The sequence below is a fragment of the Narcine bancroftii genome, chromosome 3 (assembly GCF_036971445.1).
Source record: "Narcine bancroftii isolate sNarBan1 chromosome 3, sNarBan1.hap1, whole genome shotgun sequence".
Taxonomy (NCBI): Eukaryota; Metazoa; Chordata; class Chondrichthyes; order Torpediniformes; family Narcinidae; genus Narcine; species Narcine bancroftii.
The window spans coordinates 301,835,287-301,852,584 of NC_091471.1; the positions used below are offsets into that span (position 1 = coordinate 301,835,287).

Sequence of the window (17,298 nt, forward strand, 5' to 3'; positions counted from 1 at the left end):
CATACAGGTTTATAAATGTAGTTTCAATTCAGATGCACTTCAGACAAGTTATTCAAGTTTTTCAGCTTAGCTGAATGTTGCACATCTCGAGGTGACTGGAAATTCTGCTAAAGCTTGGCGATGGCTACTTTTGTTAAAAGGTTCTTGATGTCTGATTAAGTATCCTGATTCAATTTAGAAAATAATTCAACTTGAAGTGCCGTACTGTGCAATGTCTCACCTAGTGAGTACTATCCAGATTCTTCTTCTTTGGCTTGGCTTCGCGGACGAAGATTTATGGAGGGGGTAAAAAGTCCACGTCAGCTGCAGGCTCGTTTGTGGCTGACCAGTCCGATGCGGGACAGGCAGACACGATTGCAGCGGTTGCAAGGGAAAATTGGTGGGTTGGGGTTGGGTGTTGGGTTTTTCCTCCTTTGCCTTTTGTCAGTGAGGTGGGCTCTGCGGTCTTCTTCAAAGGAGGCTGCTGCCCGCCAAACTGTGAGGCGCCAAGATGCACGGTTTGAGGCGTTATCAGCCCACTGGCGGTGGTCAATGTGGCAGGCACCAAGAGATTTCTTTAGGCAGTCCTTGTACCTTTTCTTTGGTGCACCTCTGTCACGGTGGCCAGTGGAGAGCTCGCCATATAATACGATCTTGGGAAGGCGATGGTCCTCCATTCTGGGGACGTGACCCATCCAGCGCAGCTGGATCTTCAGCAGCGTGGACTGGATGCTATCCAGATAGTGCTTTGAAAACCACACAAATTTTACTTTCTGTTTCTAGACTTCATTTCTTGTTAACTGTAAAATTTTCAAAAGCCAGTAAAAGGCATTGAAACAAATGCAAATTTAAATTTGCATGATAAATATTCAAGAAAGATATTAGTCAAAAATAAATACAAGCTTTTTCCATTGGTAATAGCAATACTACTGTGTCACAAGATTCTCAGGTGTAATTTTTTTTTTAAACTTTATTTTTTCATTTTTTCCCATAGATATATTTCAAATAGACTTTGGTAGTTTTTGTGGAGCAGGATGTAATTGATATAAAAAATTATATTAAATCAATACACATCTTGTATTAATCGTGAATGTCATACTGTCCAAACATCAGTCAGGCCTTCGGTATCATAACACCTAGATCCGACTTCCACCTCTCCCTTGTCCTTTGTTGGCCTGGCTTTAACACTTTCGTCTTAATATGAATTTGGCTACACTTCCCAGTTCAAAGCAGCTCCTCCACTTCAGTACCTGAGGGCGGGGCCATTGTGGGACTCCATCTCTCTCGCAACAAGGACCTCAACTGAAGAAAGCAGTAGAAGGTTCCATTTGACTGATCATATTTCTGTTTTAGTTGTTTAAAGGACATGAGTACCCCTTCTTCATAGCAATCTTCAATATGTTTAATTCCTTTCTCATGCCAAATATTTAAAATTCTATTGCTCAAATTCATGGGCAATAGTTCATTCTGGCACCATGGTGCTTTTGGTGATAGCCCCACTTTATTTTGCAATACTCTCATACCAAATTTTAATCATATGTATTAGAATGGGATTATCTGGTCTTTTTTTTGTTATTAATTTGACATTCAATTTATAAATGAAATCCTTTGCTCCACTCTTTTTCATTGTATGTAGTCCCATTTGGAGATTCTCACATGTAATTACTAATTTGTGATCTATGATCTGATTACAGCCTGGTTGAATGTAACAAAACCAAAATTGCCTTCAACATCAAAAGTCCCCATGCTGTTTTGAACAATAGAAAATGGATAATTGTTATTATTTTTATTTGAATTTAACTTTGATGTCATTTGAATACACATTATCAGATTCTACACTCTGGAGGGGGAAAAAAAAATCAACCATTAACATTTAGCACTAGACTGAAAGAAACTAATTCAATGGCTTATTTACATAGGTCCAACTCATTACAGAAGATCTGGAAAAACTAAAACGACCTATCCAGCTGACTATTACCACGAATCACAGAATGATCACCTGACATCTTGGAAGGCGATGAACAAATCCACAGCTCCATCGGTTAAATATATCAAGATGAAAATTTGTGTTATTCCACATTTGAGCAACACAGTTAATGTAGCGGTTGGCACAATCCTATTACAGCGCCAGCAACCCAGATTTGAATCCAGAGCTGTCTGTAAGTTGTTCTCCCTATATCTACGTAGGTTTCCTCTGGGTGTTTCAGTTTCCTTCCACCCTTCAAAATGTATGGGGTCTGTCAGTTGATTGACTTTTTTGGGTCGCATGGGCTGGAAGGGTCTGTTACCGTTGTGTGTCTGTCTTTTTTGAATTACTAAGGAAAATATATGCTAAAGATTCTTTCTCCCACACTTCTCTGAACTAATAAACATCTATCAAATTCACAAACTAGTCAATAGGCCCAATAGGAGTTGGTGAACTCCGACAAAGCAGAAAAGATCAAGATTTCATGTTTTAGGCCTATATAATGGCAGGAGTATTGTAGATTAGCCTCAACCCTTCTGAGTAATTAAGAAATTTTTTAAAAATTATCCAAGATTACTAGGTCACTTTACTACCCAACAATCTAAGTGTATATATTAGCTGTCTAACAACAGAACAACTTGCCTGCTATATTACTAGCGTATCTAAATTTGCTGATGACACTAAATTGAGTGGAATCAAAATTCTGCAGAGAATACACGAGAGTCTGCAGAGAGATGTACATAGGTTAAGTGAGTGGGCAAGGGTCTGGCAAATAAAGTACCATCCACTTTGGAAGGAAAAATGGAAGATCAGAGTATAGGTTAATGGCAATCAATTGCACCATAGAACAATTACAGCACAGAAACAGGCCCCTCTAGCCTGCGTTGAACCATTTTTGTTTTCCTAGTCCACTGATCTGCAATCAATCCATAGCCCTTCATACCTCTCCCATCCATATATCTGTCCAAATTTCCCTTAAATGTTCAATCAAGCTCGCATCCACAACTTCAGCTGAAAGCTCATTTCACACTCCCATCATTCTCTGCGTGAAGACGTTACTCCTCATGTTCCCCCTAAACTTTTCCCGTTTCACCCTTAACCCATGTCCTCTTGTTTGAATTTCACTCACCCTCAAAGGAAAAAGCCTATCTACATTTACTCTGTCTATCCCATCATAATTTTAAATACCTCGATCAAATCACCCTTTATTTTTCTATGGTCCAGAGAATAAAGTCCCAACTTGTTTAACCTTTCCCTGTAGCTCAATCACTGAAGACCAGGCAACATCCTAGTAAATCTTCTCAGCACTCTCTCTCTCTATCTTATTGATAACTTTCCTGTAGTTAGGTGACTAAAACTCTATACAATACTTCAAAATTGACTCACTTACAGATCACAAGATAAACGAATAGAAGTAGGCCATTTGGTCCATCAAGCCTGCTTTGCCACTCCACCATGAACTAAACCATTTTCACATCTAGTTCCCTGACTAATTAAGATACCGATCAATTTCCTCATGATCGCACCTCCACAGCTGTATGTGGCAATGAATTCCACAAATCCACGACCCTCTGGCTAAAGAAATTTCTTCTCTTCTCTGTTTTAAATGGGTACCCTCTAATTCTAAGACTGGCCCCTCTTGTCCTGGATTCACCCACCAAGGGAAACATCTTATTCACATCTACTCTGTCCAATCTTCTATATTCCAATGAATACAGTCCAAGAGTCGATAAATGCTCCTCATACTTTAGCCCTTGCATTCCAGGAATCATCCTCGTAAATCTTCTCTGAACTCTCTCCAACATCAATATATCCCTTATAAGGGGCACAAAATTGCACACCTCATTCCAAATGAAGTCTCACCAGTGTCCCATAGAGCCTCATCAACACCTCCTTACTCTTATACACTATTCCTCTTGAAATGAATGCCAATATACCTTTTGCTTTCTTTACTGCCAATCCAGCCTGGTGGTTAACCTTTAGGGTATCCTGCACAAGGACCCCAAGTCCCCATGCACTTCTAAATTTTCTCCCCATCTAAATAATAATCTGGCTGTTTATTTCTTCTTCCAAAATGTACAATTGTGCATTTCTCAATATTGTCTCTCATCTGCCATTTCTTTGCCCACCCTCCGAAACTGTCCAAGTCTCTCTGCAACCTTTCAGTTTCTTCAACACTTCCTGCTCCTCTACCCATCTTGGGGTCATCTGCAAATTTAGCCAGAAAGCCATTTAATCCAGAATCTAAATCATCGATAAATATAGTAATTATATTTATTGGAAAATAATTTCAGCTAAATGTTTCTGTTAACTAGTTAGTCAATTTTCGAAATACCACATACAAAAAAAAACTGTGTGACTTAAATATGTATGTTATTCTGTGCAGTTTTATATCAAATATTTTGTAAACCGACATAAATTGTGCTTTTTACATTAAGATTTTTACATTAAGCATCTGGATAGTTTGTCATCTAGCTTTGTAATTGAATGAGTTTTGATTTATTATTACCACTTCCAGCGACTTTAATAATAATAATCTGTGAATTGATGGGTGTTATAAGTATTGATTTATTTAGACATTGTATCACATAAAAATAAAAAAATACTCATTTAATGGAACAACAAACTGAACAAAGTACAGAAGAACTCCGATTATCCAAAATGGTCAGCTGCACAGCTATATCAAAAAAACGTTTTGTTTCGGAGAACTGGTAATTTCTTTAAAACCAGCCCATTAGCAAATCACTTGTAACAATGCTTACACAATATGCTGGCCGCTGCTGATCCCTGGCACGTTCCAACTCCCACCGACAATCACTGAGACCGACCAACCGCTGCCACTGATTCCTGGGGGTTTCCCGGGCCAGTGGAACACTCACTGGCGAGTCGGTGGGCTTCTGCCTCCACAGTCACTGGAGCTCCTGACTCCCAAGTCCCGACTCCGAATCTTCTCCTAAGCCTACCGCATATGCACACCGGGGAGTCCGAGAGGAGGGTTCAACATCAGGAGCTCCATTATGCTGAGGAGGAAGGGAAGGGGAGAGGTGGGAGGGAGGGAAGGGGATAGAACGCCAATGAGCCCAAGGACTCTCTCCTACCCGGGAGGCCGCTCTCCTTGATGACGCCATGACAAGGGATTCTTCCAACCGTTTGTGGCTGAAAGTCAGTGGCATGCAGTTTGAGGAGAGTCGGAGAGAAAAGCCAATAGGCGAAGGTAAAGAAGAAATTAAAAGAGAGAGGGGAGAGAGTTACCTGAAACTAGAACAATTGTCATTCCAATTTTATGTCGAGTGAATTTTTTTTTCAACCTGTGAGGTCAGTTCAGCTCCAAAAAAATTCAGATAAATTAGGATTTCTGATTTGTTTCAGATATCCTGTTATGAAATAGCAAGCCCTTAACTAGCTCTAACATAATAGCAGCATCAATGAAAAAGTCACCAATGGAAAATTAAAAAAAAATAGTCTTTTAATTAAAAACTATTCCTCACATTAACATCTGTCAATAACTCTACACTTAACACTAAATTAACTCCCACTATGTGCAAGTGTTAAATGTGTGTGTATGGTTTCAAAGTCCAGACCATTACAAGGGCTTGCTTCTGGAAATGTCAATTTTAAAGTTCCATTTCAAATCTCTTATCAAATGCCAGGATCTTTTCTTTAAATTATGTTCCAGAAATCTTTATAGAGCAAGTATGGAGCATCAACTTACTTACAAACTCATATCTTTTGATGAGTCAGCTTTTAGAGAGAATTCTTCTCACCTGCTCTATTCACACATTTTCCCCTAGTTTTTTTTAGGGTTATTGAAATGATTTTCTTGATGATAGAAAACCAGTCCTGTCTTCTCAGATATTGTCGCTTTCACCTTGCCCTTCACAAAGGTCAGGTTTTATTCAAGTTGGTTCAAATATCACTACTTTTTACTCACAAGGGACAGGTTTTCTTCAGCTCCCTGTGCTCTGCCACCAAAACAATGACCTCTCGCCTTCTCATCCTGCCTCTCTTCCCATGTGACCTGACATCACACAGCTTCAGTCTGTTTTGCAAAACCTTTCCTGTTCCAACATTTGATTTTGCAAAGTCTGGCACCGTCGCTAAAATGGATCTGGGGCTTGCAGCACTGCCAGCTCAAGGCTGAATGTATCCAATACGGTTCCCTTAAAGCACACATTGTCCTGACGTCCATTGTGAACCATTTAAATTCCATTATTGGCTTGTCTGCTATAGTCAGCGTTTCCAATCTACCATCTTCACAAGACAAAGAAGCGGAAGTAGGCCTTCAGCCCATTGAATCTGTTCTTGTTCTCTTAGTGTCATAGTGTTTGTCAAATGTGCTGTGGTGTGTGTGCCACTGTAACCAAGCCCACTACATAACCTAAGATATTTAATTCTATGTTACTATCCATTACACCTCCATTACAATCCTCTTTTAACTGAAATTTTAAAAAATTCAGATAAATGAATATTTCAGAGAATCAGAGTTGGTAGTTCAAAGTATAGAATGAAATCTTAAATAAATGTTACTTCGTAGAATGCAATCATACTTGTATTATATTAAAACATGCCAATACAGTTTTTAGCCACGAGAGGCTGTGCCGAAATTACATTTACACAGGCGTTCAGTACACACATACTTTTGTCACACAAAGAAAATTTGCACAACAAAGATTTTTGTGCACACTGACTACTAAATATTAGAGGGAACATTGGTCTTTACCATTTGCTCAAAAATATCCTCAAAACATGGTTAAATTCAAAACATGGACAGTATTGAAAATAATTTGTATCAAATAAATAATATTAAACTGACTTTCCAATAAAAAGAGCAATACTTTGTGTACTAATTAAATTAGTCCTTTCAAGGACTTAATTAAATATTTGCTTTGAGGTAGAGTCACAAACTGTAATTCAAGGAAATGCGTAAAAGTTTAATTTAATATATTGCTCACATTTGGAGAGAACATAGCATGCAAAAATATCACACAATTTTAGCACAGTGATTAGAACAAAATGCAGCTTGCCAAAATTATTTGTACATTGCTATAAATAACAATTCTGACTGTAATTTTCTATAAATATCAAGCCGCCAGAGATGAGGAAATTATTATACTCAATGGCAAGGATGAGTACTCAACTGATGGCATAGATGCAACAAAAATTACTCAAAGGTGCTTTACAGTAACTGTTGATGGATAGCAGAAAATGTACTTGCAGCAGGTTTATCTACATTGCCAACTACTATGAATAACATTGGACAACAAATTTTTCCAATCTTTGCTTCCTGAAAAAAAAAATGGGGATTACAATAGAAAATTTCAAGCTGAACAAAGATAATGTCACATTTGCTGCATCATGTAAACTGGAGAAACATTAACTTTTATTAAATTTAGCACGTTTAATCGCATAATAATGCTGACATATCATCTTAGTTCAAATGACCCAAAAATGATTTTTATTTGAACTCATCATCGGAGTACATGTCAGTTTTAGTGGATTCCAGTTGCTCTGATACTGCTTTGGTCACAATGTCTTAGTGAAACTTTCCCCCATGTTTGCCACTGTCTACACCAAGATCAGTGCGAATGCAGAAAATTAATTTTCAATGACAATTTGCACTTCATGGTTTTGTACGCTTGAAGTTGACAAAAATATGTCAGGAAATCACGAAATTGGTTATCTCTAAAATATAGTACGTGATAGGAAATTTTAACATGATTTTCATGATCAGGAGCCCAAAATCCATAAAATACACCCAAAAGAATTCAGAAAGCAAAATCTTCGTTGTCCAGTATAATCTATCAATGTTTGCTGTCTGGGCTCAGAGAGCAAATTATTGGCCAAATGTATCAAGGCACAAACAAAACAAACCTACAAAAACTGCATGTGCTGGAATGCATGAGGAAACAATGAAATGCTGGAGGGACTCAGTGGGTCAGGCAGTGTCCATGGATAGAAATGGACATCAATGTTTTGGGTCAGGAAACAAATGGAAATCAAGTTACTAATAATTTAAATGCAGAACTTAGATGCAGACATCTGTACAAGGTGACAGGAAGAAAGTTTAGGAGTGATGTCAGTGGTAAATGTTTTTTTTTTAAAAAAACATTAGTGGGTGCCTGGACTGCATTGCCAGGAGTGGTGGTGAAGGTTAGTTCAAAAGGGATATTTAAAAGACTCTCAGACAGGCACATTGATGCAGGAAAAATAGAGGGTTATGCATGTAAGGTAGGGAAGGTTTAGTTTGTGAGTAGGTTTACATTGGTCAGAACAACATTAACGGCTAATGGGCCTGCACAAAGTTGTAATGTTTCATGCTCGATGTTAAGAGCATAGACCTTTGACTAAATCACACTTAATATGCAGTTTTAGCTTAAAATAGCTTTAAAAAGCACCATCTGTACCAGAGCATCACAGGGCTGTGTTCTTAGCTCCCTGCTCTGCTCACTTTACACCTATGATTGTGTGGCTCGGTACGATAGCAACACCATCTACAAGTTCACAGTAGTGGGCTGTATAAAAAGAGGCGATGAGTCAACTGATTGTTGACTTCAGGAAGGGAAAAAAAACCGAGGTAGCGATCCAGTGATCAATGGGGGAAATTAGAGGTGGAGAAGGTGAGCAAATTTAAGTTCTTGGGAGTTACTATCTTGAAAGATCTTTCCTGGACCCAACATACAAATGGCATTGAAGAGAAACCACATTGCCCCAAAAGTTAAATAAATGGGACCCAAAAGTATCAGATAGATGTTTTCGCTGTAAGAAGGAAACGGGAACAACAGTACATGCAATTTGGGCATGTGAGAAAGTGGAAAAGTTTTGGGAAGATCTAAATCAGGTATTAAATTAAATCACAAAAAGCAACATACCAAAAAATCCAGAGATCTTTCTTCTAAGTAATATAAGAAGTAAAGAATTTGGCCTCGATTTGGATGAAGCACAAACAAGATTTATTATGATAGCCTTAGCTGTAGCAAAAAAATGTATAATGTCAACCTGGAAATCGGAAGAGAGCCTGAGAGTATAGCAACAGTTCATAGAAATGAATAAATTTATTCCATTGGAAAAAATAACATACAATTTAAAAAATAAAGTCACAATATTCGAACAAATTTGGGAACCGTACAACAGAGAGGGCCTACCTCGGACCTCCACCCCCTAAAATGATAGAATGAGAAGACGACAAAATTAACTGACCCAGTGTGTAAAAGTAGATGACACAATTTTCTTGTTTAATTTCATTGTGTGATGACATTGTTCAATGGGTTTATTGTATTGTATATGTTGAACGTTTAGTGGGTAGGGAGGGGGGGTGGGAAGGAGGGAAGGAAGAAAAAGGGGAGAAAATGACACTGCATATTCAAGAGGGAAATGTTTGTGTGTATTTTAGTTAATATGGTTCATAGTGTGAAAATTTTTTAAAAAATTTTAAAAAAAGAAAGCACATCAGCACCTCGACTCCCTCAGGAATTTGCAGAGATTTGGCATGACATCAGAAACCCTGGCAAATTTCTACGGATGTGTGGTGGAAAGTGTTCTGAGTGGCTGCATTACGGTCTGGAATGGGAATACAAATGCCCTCAAGCAAAAAGCCCTACAAAAGGTAGTGGAAACCACCTAGGACATCATGGTTAAAATCCTCCCCACCATCAAGATCTACAGGAAACGCTGCCAACGGAGAGCAGTGGCAATCATCAAGAATCCACAATACTCAACACATGCTGTTCTTGCTGCTACCATCAGGAAAAGGTACAGGTGCCACAAGACACACCACTGGGTTCAGGAACAGCTGCTCCCCCTCCACTATCAGACTCCTCAATCACAAACTCAATCAGGGACTTGTACAAGGACTCTTACTTCTGGACGTTATCAATATTCTTTCCTCTGTTTTGCAATTTGTTTGTTCTCATCTGTACGTTGAGTCATTTATTTTGGTAACTGCAGGAAAAGGAATCTCAGGATTGTATGCGATGTTGCATATATATTGTGACAATAAATCAGAATCTGAGATGCAAAATCCAGAACCATAGAACATTACAGCACATAAAACAAACCGTTCTACCATTTTAGTCTGTCCCACTGATCTGCACCCATTCCACATCCTGCCTTACCTTGTGGCTGTCCAAATTTTTCTTAAATGTTAAAATTGAGCCCAGTCACCACTTCAGCTGGAATTTTGTTCCACCACCCTCAATGTGAAGAAAATCCCCCTAATGTTCCCCTTAAAATTCTCCCCTTTCACCCTTAACCTATGTTCTCATGTATCTCACCTAATCTCAGTGGAAAAAGCCTACTTGCATTTACATTATCTATACATAGGAAGTAGGATCAGGAGTAGGCCAAAAATGGCCCATCGAGCCTTCTCCGCCATTCAATAAGATCATGGTTGATCTAATTTATGACCTAACTCCACCTACCTGCCTTCTCCCCATATCCCCTAATTCCTCTATCATGTACAAATTTATCTAACCAAATTTTAAATATGTTTAATGAGGCAGCCTCAACCACTTCCCTGGATGGAGAATTCCAAACATTCACTACTCTCTGGGAAAAACTATTTTTCCTCATCTCTGTCCTAAATCTACTCCCCCGAATCTTGAGACTGTGTCCTCTCATTTTAGTTTCCCCGGCCAGCTCAAAAAACCGTCCTACATCTATCCTATCCATACCCTTCATAATCCTATATGTTTCTATAAGATCTCCTCTCATTCTTCTGAACTTGAGCGAATACAATTCTAGACTATTTAATCTTTCATCATAAGTCAACCCCTTCATCCCAGGGATCAACCTAGTAAACCTCCTCTGGACCGTCTCCAAAGCCAGTTTATCTTTCCTCAAATATGGAGACCAGAACTGGACACAGTACTCCAGGTGCGGTCTCACCAGTACCTTATACAGTTGCAACATTACCTCCCTACTCCTGAATTCAATTCCTCTAGCGATGAAGACCAACATTCCATTTGCCTTCTTAATAACCTGCTGCACCTGCAACCTAACTTTTTGCGATTCATGCACAAGCACTCCCAAGTCCCTCTGCACAACAGCATGCTGTAGTTTTTCACCCTTTAAATAATATTCAGCTCTTTTATTTTTCTTGCCAAAGTGGATAACCTCACACTTACTAACATTGTACTCCATCTGCCAGACCTTTGCCCACTCATCCAGCTTAACTATATCCCTCTGCAGACTCTCCACATCCTTATTACAATTTGCTCTTATCCACAAACTTGGCTACACCACATTTTGTCCCCTCCTCCAAGTCATCAATGTAAATGATGAACAGTTATGGGCCTAACACCGACCCCTGCGGCACCCCACTTACCACTCTCTGACAAACTGAAAAACTCCCACTTATCCCGACTCTCTGCCTCCTGTCAGACAACCAATTTTCAATCCAGGCCAATATACTTCCCCGGACTCCACTTTCCTGTAACTTGCTGATAAGTCTCTTGTGCAGCACCTTATCAAACGCTTTCTGGAAATCCAAATATACAACATCAACCTGTTCCCCTCTATCCACCGGACTCATTATATCCTCAAAGAATCCTAACAAGTTTGTCAAACAAGATGTTCCCTTTCTAAAACTATGCTCCTTCATACCCCTCATAATTTTGTATACCTCTATCAAATCTCTCATTCTTCTATGCTCCAAAGTCCTGACCTATTTAACTTTTTCCTGTAATCCAGTTCCGACAGTATCCCAGTAAATCTTCCCTGCTCTCTTTCAATCTTATTGATATCTTCCCTGTAGTTAGGTGACTAAAACTTCACACAATACTCCAAATATGGCATCATCAATGTCTTATATATCTTTACCATAGCATCCCACCACCTATACTCAATACTTTGATTTATGAAGACCAATATATTACTAAAAACAATAAAGGAGGTCGGTGTCCTTCTCCACAGAAAAAGTGTTAAGGGTGATCTGGCAGAAGTTTCAAAGATTTTGACAGAGTAGTTGCCGAGCCAATATTTCTACTCTGTTAGAGATCAAAGGTGTTCAAGCAAAGCATTCTCATAGTCCATATATATAAGAAATTGAAAATTTCAGTGTCGGGTATTTCCAGAAGACATTTGATAAGGTGACAAGAGAAAAGATTGGGCAGCAGATACTGAAGGGCTATTTCAGTGCCAGGCCCAAATTCAAATCAGATCCTGTCTGCAAGTTCCTCCTTATGACCAAGTGGATTTCCTCCGGGTGCTCCAGCTTCCTCCCACATTTTTGACATACAGATGAGTATGTTAATTGGTCTCATGGGTGTTATTGGCAGCGCGTGCTTGTGGGCCTGAAGAATCTTCTATAAACCATGTTGTATCTTTAATTTTATAAACTTATATCACAAGGATCTCTGCTGTTGGGGTAATGTATTAGGAAAGACAAAGAATTCATTAACCAATAGAAAGCAGAAATGAATTGATGAGTATTTCTCAGGTTGGCAATCAGTGGAGAGTAAAGTGCCATAGGACCTCATGCAAGACCTACAACTGTTCATGATATATATTAACGATGGAGGAGGGGAGTGAGTGTGGCATATCCCAATATTCTTTTAATGTCATGTCATAAAACAGAAAATTCAACATTACTCAAAATTTCCTTTAGTCTGCTGAAAGGCAATCAAAGAGTCACCATTAGTATTGCCCAGCACTCCTACAGTAAAAGAAAGAAGCAAGAGTCCTTCCGAGTCACTTGTGTGTCCGTGGATTCACCTCCAGTGATCCTGCAACTGCATAAACCCCAATTGTATTAATTGAAAACCTAAGCTCCACATCAAATCCTCCAATAAGTTCCAATATCTGGCTCCCATGAGCCAGTCTCCAGCAGTCCGCAGCCTGTGTGGGTCCTTCAGCCACTGAGTTCCATACTGGTCCACTACCATGTTCACTGTCCTGTGAGTTGTTTCCTAGCTTCTCCTTTTCAACAAGGTGGTTGGGGGGAGGGGGGGCCTTCTCCTCATTTCTGGTGCACTGCTGCTTCCCCAGAGTCTGCGGTGGTTGGATCCTGTGGAAGAGCATTGTGTCTCCAATTCACATTCTCCCAGATCCACACCAGCAATGCAGTTACAACGGCTCCAGCAGTACTGCCATTTGCTGATGACACCAAATTGAGTGGAGAAGCAAATTGTGCATCAGATGCAAGAAGCTTGCAGAAATAGAAAGGTTAAGGGAAGTGGACAAGGATTTGACATATGATGTACATTGTTGGTAAATGAGGTCATCCAGTTTGGAAAGAAAATTAGAACAGATTTTATTTAAACGATGAAACATTTTAGCATGCTGTTGTGCAGAGGGACTTGCGGGTGCTTGTGAATGAATCGTAAAATGATGTTTTGCGGGTACATCAGCTAATCAAGGCGGCAAATGAAATGTTGGCCTTCACTATTCGAGGGATTGAATTTTAAGGCATGCTGCAACCACACCTAGAGTACCTTGTGCAGTTTTGGTTTCCTTACTTGAGCAAGAATATCCTAGCTTTCAGAGCAATGCAGAGGGAATTCAAGTTAATTCTGGAATCAAGAGGGTTGGCATACAAGAGAAATCACGTCGTCTGGGACTACACTCACTGTAATTCAGAATAATAAGAGGAGATCTTAAACATAGACAAGATGGAAGCAGGAAAGTTTGGTTCCACTGGTAGGTGAGACTGGAAGTGGGGACATGATTCCATTTTTTTTACCCTCCCTATTTCTCTCAAGTTTATTCTACATTACCTAAACTCCACTAGATCCCAGCTGCCTATACTTAAGATATTCCCCCTTAATATTTGTTATCCAAGATTCCCTACTCCTTTCAGCCTAGTATTTCACTCTAGCAGGAACATGCTGTTGGTTTATCCTGGACTCAAGGGCCTGTACTGTGGTGTAATTTTCTACATTCTAACTCTCTCTAACTCACGTTTACCAGGCTGCAAACAGCCTCAACCCATCAACCTCTGCAAATGCCTGTCTAATATTATGAAAATTACCCCGGCCCAATTTCGGACTCATTTGTGGACCAGTCTAACCTTTCCCATAACACACAGGAATTATGGTAAAGTTGTTGCTCATTTAATGGTTATTTTATTTTTTGACTACTGGTTAATAACACACTGGAAACCAGTTCTTCTTTATCCTAAAATATTTAAATATGTTCTCAAACCACTATGCTAAACACACCAACTTTTCAACATAACTGCTGATCTTTTTTCATGATGCCAATGTAAAAATATTATATTAAGGGTTACGATAATCTTAACTTCATACACTGGAAGAATGATCGACAAAGATTCAGAAAGGAATTGCACGAAAACTTGTGTGGAAATGTTGTGTTTCTGGAGGTGGGGGTGGGGGGTCAAGAAATAAGTTTTTAAAAAGCAATAATAGCAATTGCAAAGGCATAGATGCTCAAGATGACATTCACAGGTTGTGAAAGATAATGGCAAAACCAGCATTTATTGTCTCTTAACTGGGTGCTTTGCTGGAGCATTCAGAGTGCAATGTCAACAATCTGAATTCACAAACATGCAATCTAAGCAAGGATGACAATACCTTCCTAACACCAAACAGCAGGTCGATTGCAAAAGATTTCAACAGGATATTTGCAATTACCAGATTCAACTTAACCTGGAGAACAGCATATGCTCTTAAATCTGCAACTAAAATATAAGCTACAGAGGACAATAGTATTTTACGTTTTATAAACAAGAAGAAAGATATACCAGACAGATGCCAAGTTCATAACTAGTTTTAAGTATATCTTTACAGTTTAAACTACTAAATGTCCAAAGCAGAACAGGAAGGATAGCGTTACAGGACATATTAGAATAGTTATGGGTAAAATACATCTTTAAAAGATTGTGGGGGTTTAGTTTAGGTTACACTTCACAAAAGATATCTCATTTAAAATGCAAAAGTTTGCTGAAGCTAGACTGAAGTTCTGATTGACTTTGCAGAAGCAATGAAGAATGCTGATCTATTGTGTATGGGCAATAAAGTCGAGCAAGGGATTTTCTCTTGGGGGGAGGAGAGAGAAAGAGAAAGGGAGAGATCACTTGCACAGTATTACAGCCAGCAGCTGGGACTGGAACAGGAACAGGACAAGCTCGCAAGCTTGTAGAATGCCCCATTTTGGAAGACGAGCTGGTCAAAGCCCCAGTAGCAGTTGTGGCTGCAAAATGACAAGCTGGTAGGCTTGTTGAAAAACCCCCATTTTGAAGATGGGCTGCGAGTTTTGAGTTCAGCCTGTTCAAAACCCTTAGTCCTTATAAGAGGAAATGGCTGGCTGGAGTGTTTCTCCTGAAAAAGAGAACCTGGAAGAGGTTATCATTTGGAAAACCCATGATGGGGCAAGTTTCTTCAGCAAGACATTGAAGTGACTGATTGGAGGAAAATAGTTTGTGTGTCCAACGAGCAACAAATTTCTCTCTGAAACCAACAAGAACCTTCCTGAGCAGTAACCATTTAACTTTAAGCACCAGAGGCTGGTGAAAATTATAAATGTTGAATTCTGCGCACAGTAAGAGGACTGCCTGACACTGTGAACTTGGAGAAGTGAAAAGTGAATGAGTGGACAGCGAAACAGAGAACTTTCTTGAACATATACACATTACATACACGTGCGTTTAGAATTAGAAGGGGGTTAAGTTGATAGTAATAAGTTAAAGATTAATTCTGTTATTATGTTTAAAGAAAATTGAAAATCAACTTTCGTTTAAGTAACCATTGTCTTGGTAAATTTATATTGCTGCTGGGTTTTGGAGTTTTCAGGGGTCGTTATAAGATTTCCTATGAGAAAAAAAATCATGAAGTTATACTGGAACTGTTTACATTCCAAAAGTTAACCTCATGAAATTCAATGTTTAAAAAAAATGAAATGTTCTGAAAAAATGCTGAAAGATTACCAAATGAAAAATATTACTTGGAAAACAATTGAAATGATAAATTATCCTTTTATATTTATGTTGATATTTATTATCTATTTTCTGTCTCCTAATACTGTGGCAATTTTCACTATTGTTGCTGTATCTTGAGTACCCGTGGCAAGAACGAATTTTGATGCACTGCATATTTGAAAGTAACAATAAAACCTAACCCATTTCTTTATGCAGAATACTGTGGCAATTTTCACTATTTTTGCTGTATCTTGAGTACCTGTAGCAAGAATGAATTTTGATGCCCTGCATATTTGAAAGTAACAATAAAACCTAACCCATTTCTTTATGCAGAATACTGTGGCAATTTTCACTATTGTTGCTGTATCTTGAATACCTGTAGCAAGAATGAATTTTGATGCCCTGCATATTTGAAAGTAACAATAAAACCTAACCCATTTCTTGATGCAGAATTATGACCAATGTCCTGGCTTGACAGACAAATCGAAGGTCACATTTTTGAAAATTGAAGTATTTGAAGCAAGATCATTCAGGAAAATCCTGAGAAAACTGTGGTTCTTTTTTAAATTCTGTGACCAAGTGGGAGTAGGCCTTCAATTTCTACGGCTTTGTCCTATTCAAGAGTCATGATTGCTCCACAGGTAAAAAAAAAGACCCTTGATAGCCATGATAAACTCAAATTATACATCAAGTTGACCGTGGTATGCCAAAGGTCATTTCTTCCTGTATTCTTTGTGAATTGACTTTATGGCCAATCAAGTATCCAGACTTTAGAATTGAGAAAGTTGCAGATCACTGGTGCAAAGCCACAGTCTCTCCTCACTTGAAACATAAAACTGAGCACACTGACAGCTGGTTAGATCTCTCCAAACTGATAAACCAAAACTTTCACTGCGTACCGACAGATTTGAAGTTACTTTTCAGAGAAATAAGTTTATGTTTTACCTACCACTATCAATTACATAAAGCAAAAGGCTGGGCACGTACCAAATACATAATGCTTTAGTTCCCCCCCCCTCACTTTATAAATGCAATTCCGGTCTTTAGTGGTTCAGAGAAACTCATGTAATCCGAAAGAGTGAAACATGCAGAAAGGGGCAAGGACCTCCCACTCTCCTTCCGTTGAAAGTGATTCAATATTTGGACGTACACAAATGCCGCCCCAAGCAACACACCACCCATGAGCAACACGACCAAGCTGGGCTGTCTGGAAGCCTTTGCCCCATGAGGGCTTGCTCCTCTCCCCCTCCCTACGCCGGCTCACCTCGGTCGGCTGTTCGAGGCAGTTCGTCCCCGGGCGCTTTCTCCCTCGCCTTCTGGTTGCGGTGCCTGAAGTGACAGTAGGGCCGGCTACAGCCGCTCCCACCGCCGCCGGCGCCGTAGAAGGGGCACTCGATGCTGCGGAAAAACTCAGTGGAACGCAGCATTCTGCCCTCGGGCCTCGGCAACAAGGCATAATAATCCTTTCCCTCCCACCCACCCA

The 17,298-nt window shown here is 39.4% G+C and overlaps 1 protein-coding gene across 2 annotated transcripts in view; it reads right to left on the reverse strand.

Moving 5' to 3' along the window:
* The window catches only part of rexo1 (REX1, RNA exonuclease 1 homolog), a 90,547-nt gene extending 73,268 nt beyond the window's left edge, over positions 1-17,279 (reverse strand). For both annotated transcript variants that reach the window (XM_069928730.1, XM_069928731.1), the window contains exon 1: positions 17,080-17,279. In XM_069928730.1, coding sequence (XP_069784831.1) covers positions 17,080-17,242 — 163 coding nt within the window. In that variant the 5' untranslated portion in view covers positions 17,243-17,279. The remainder of the gene's footprint in view (positions 1-17,079) is intronic.
* Between the last annotated feature and the right edge of the window lie 19 nt (positions 17,280-17,298).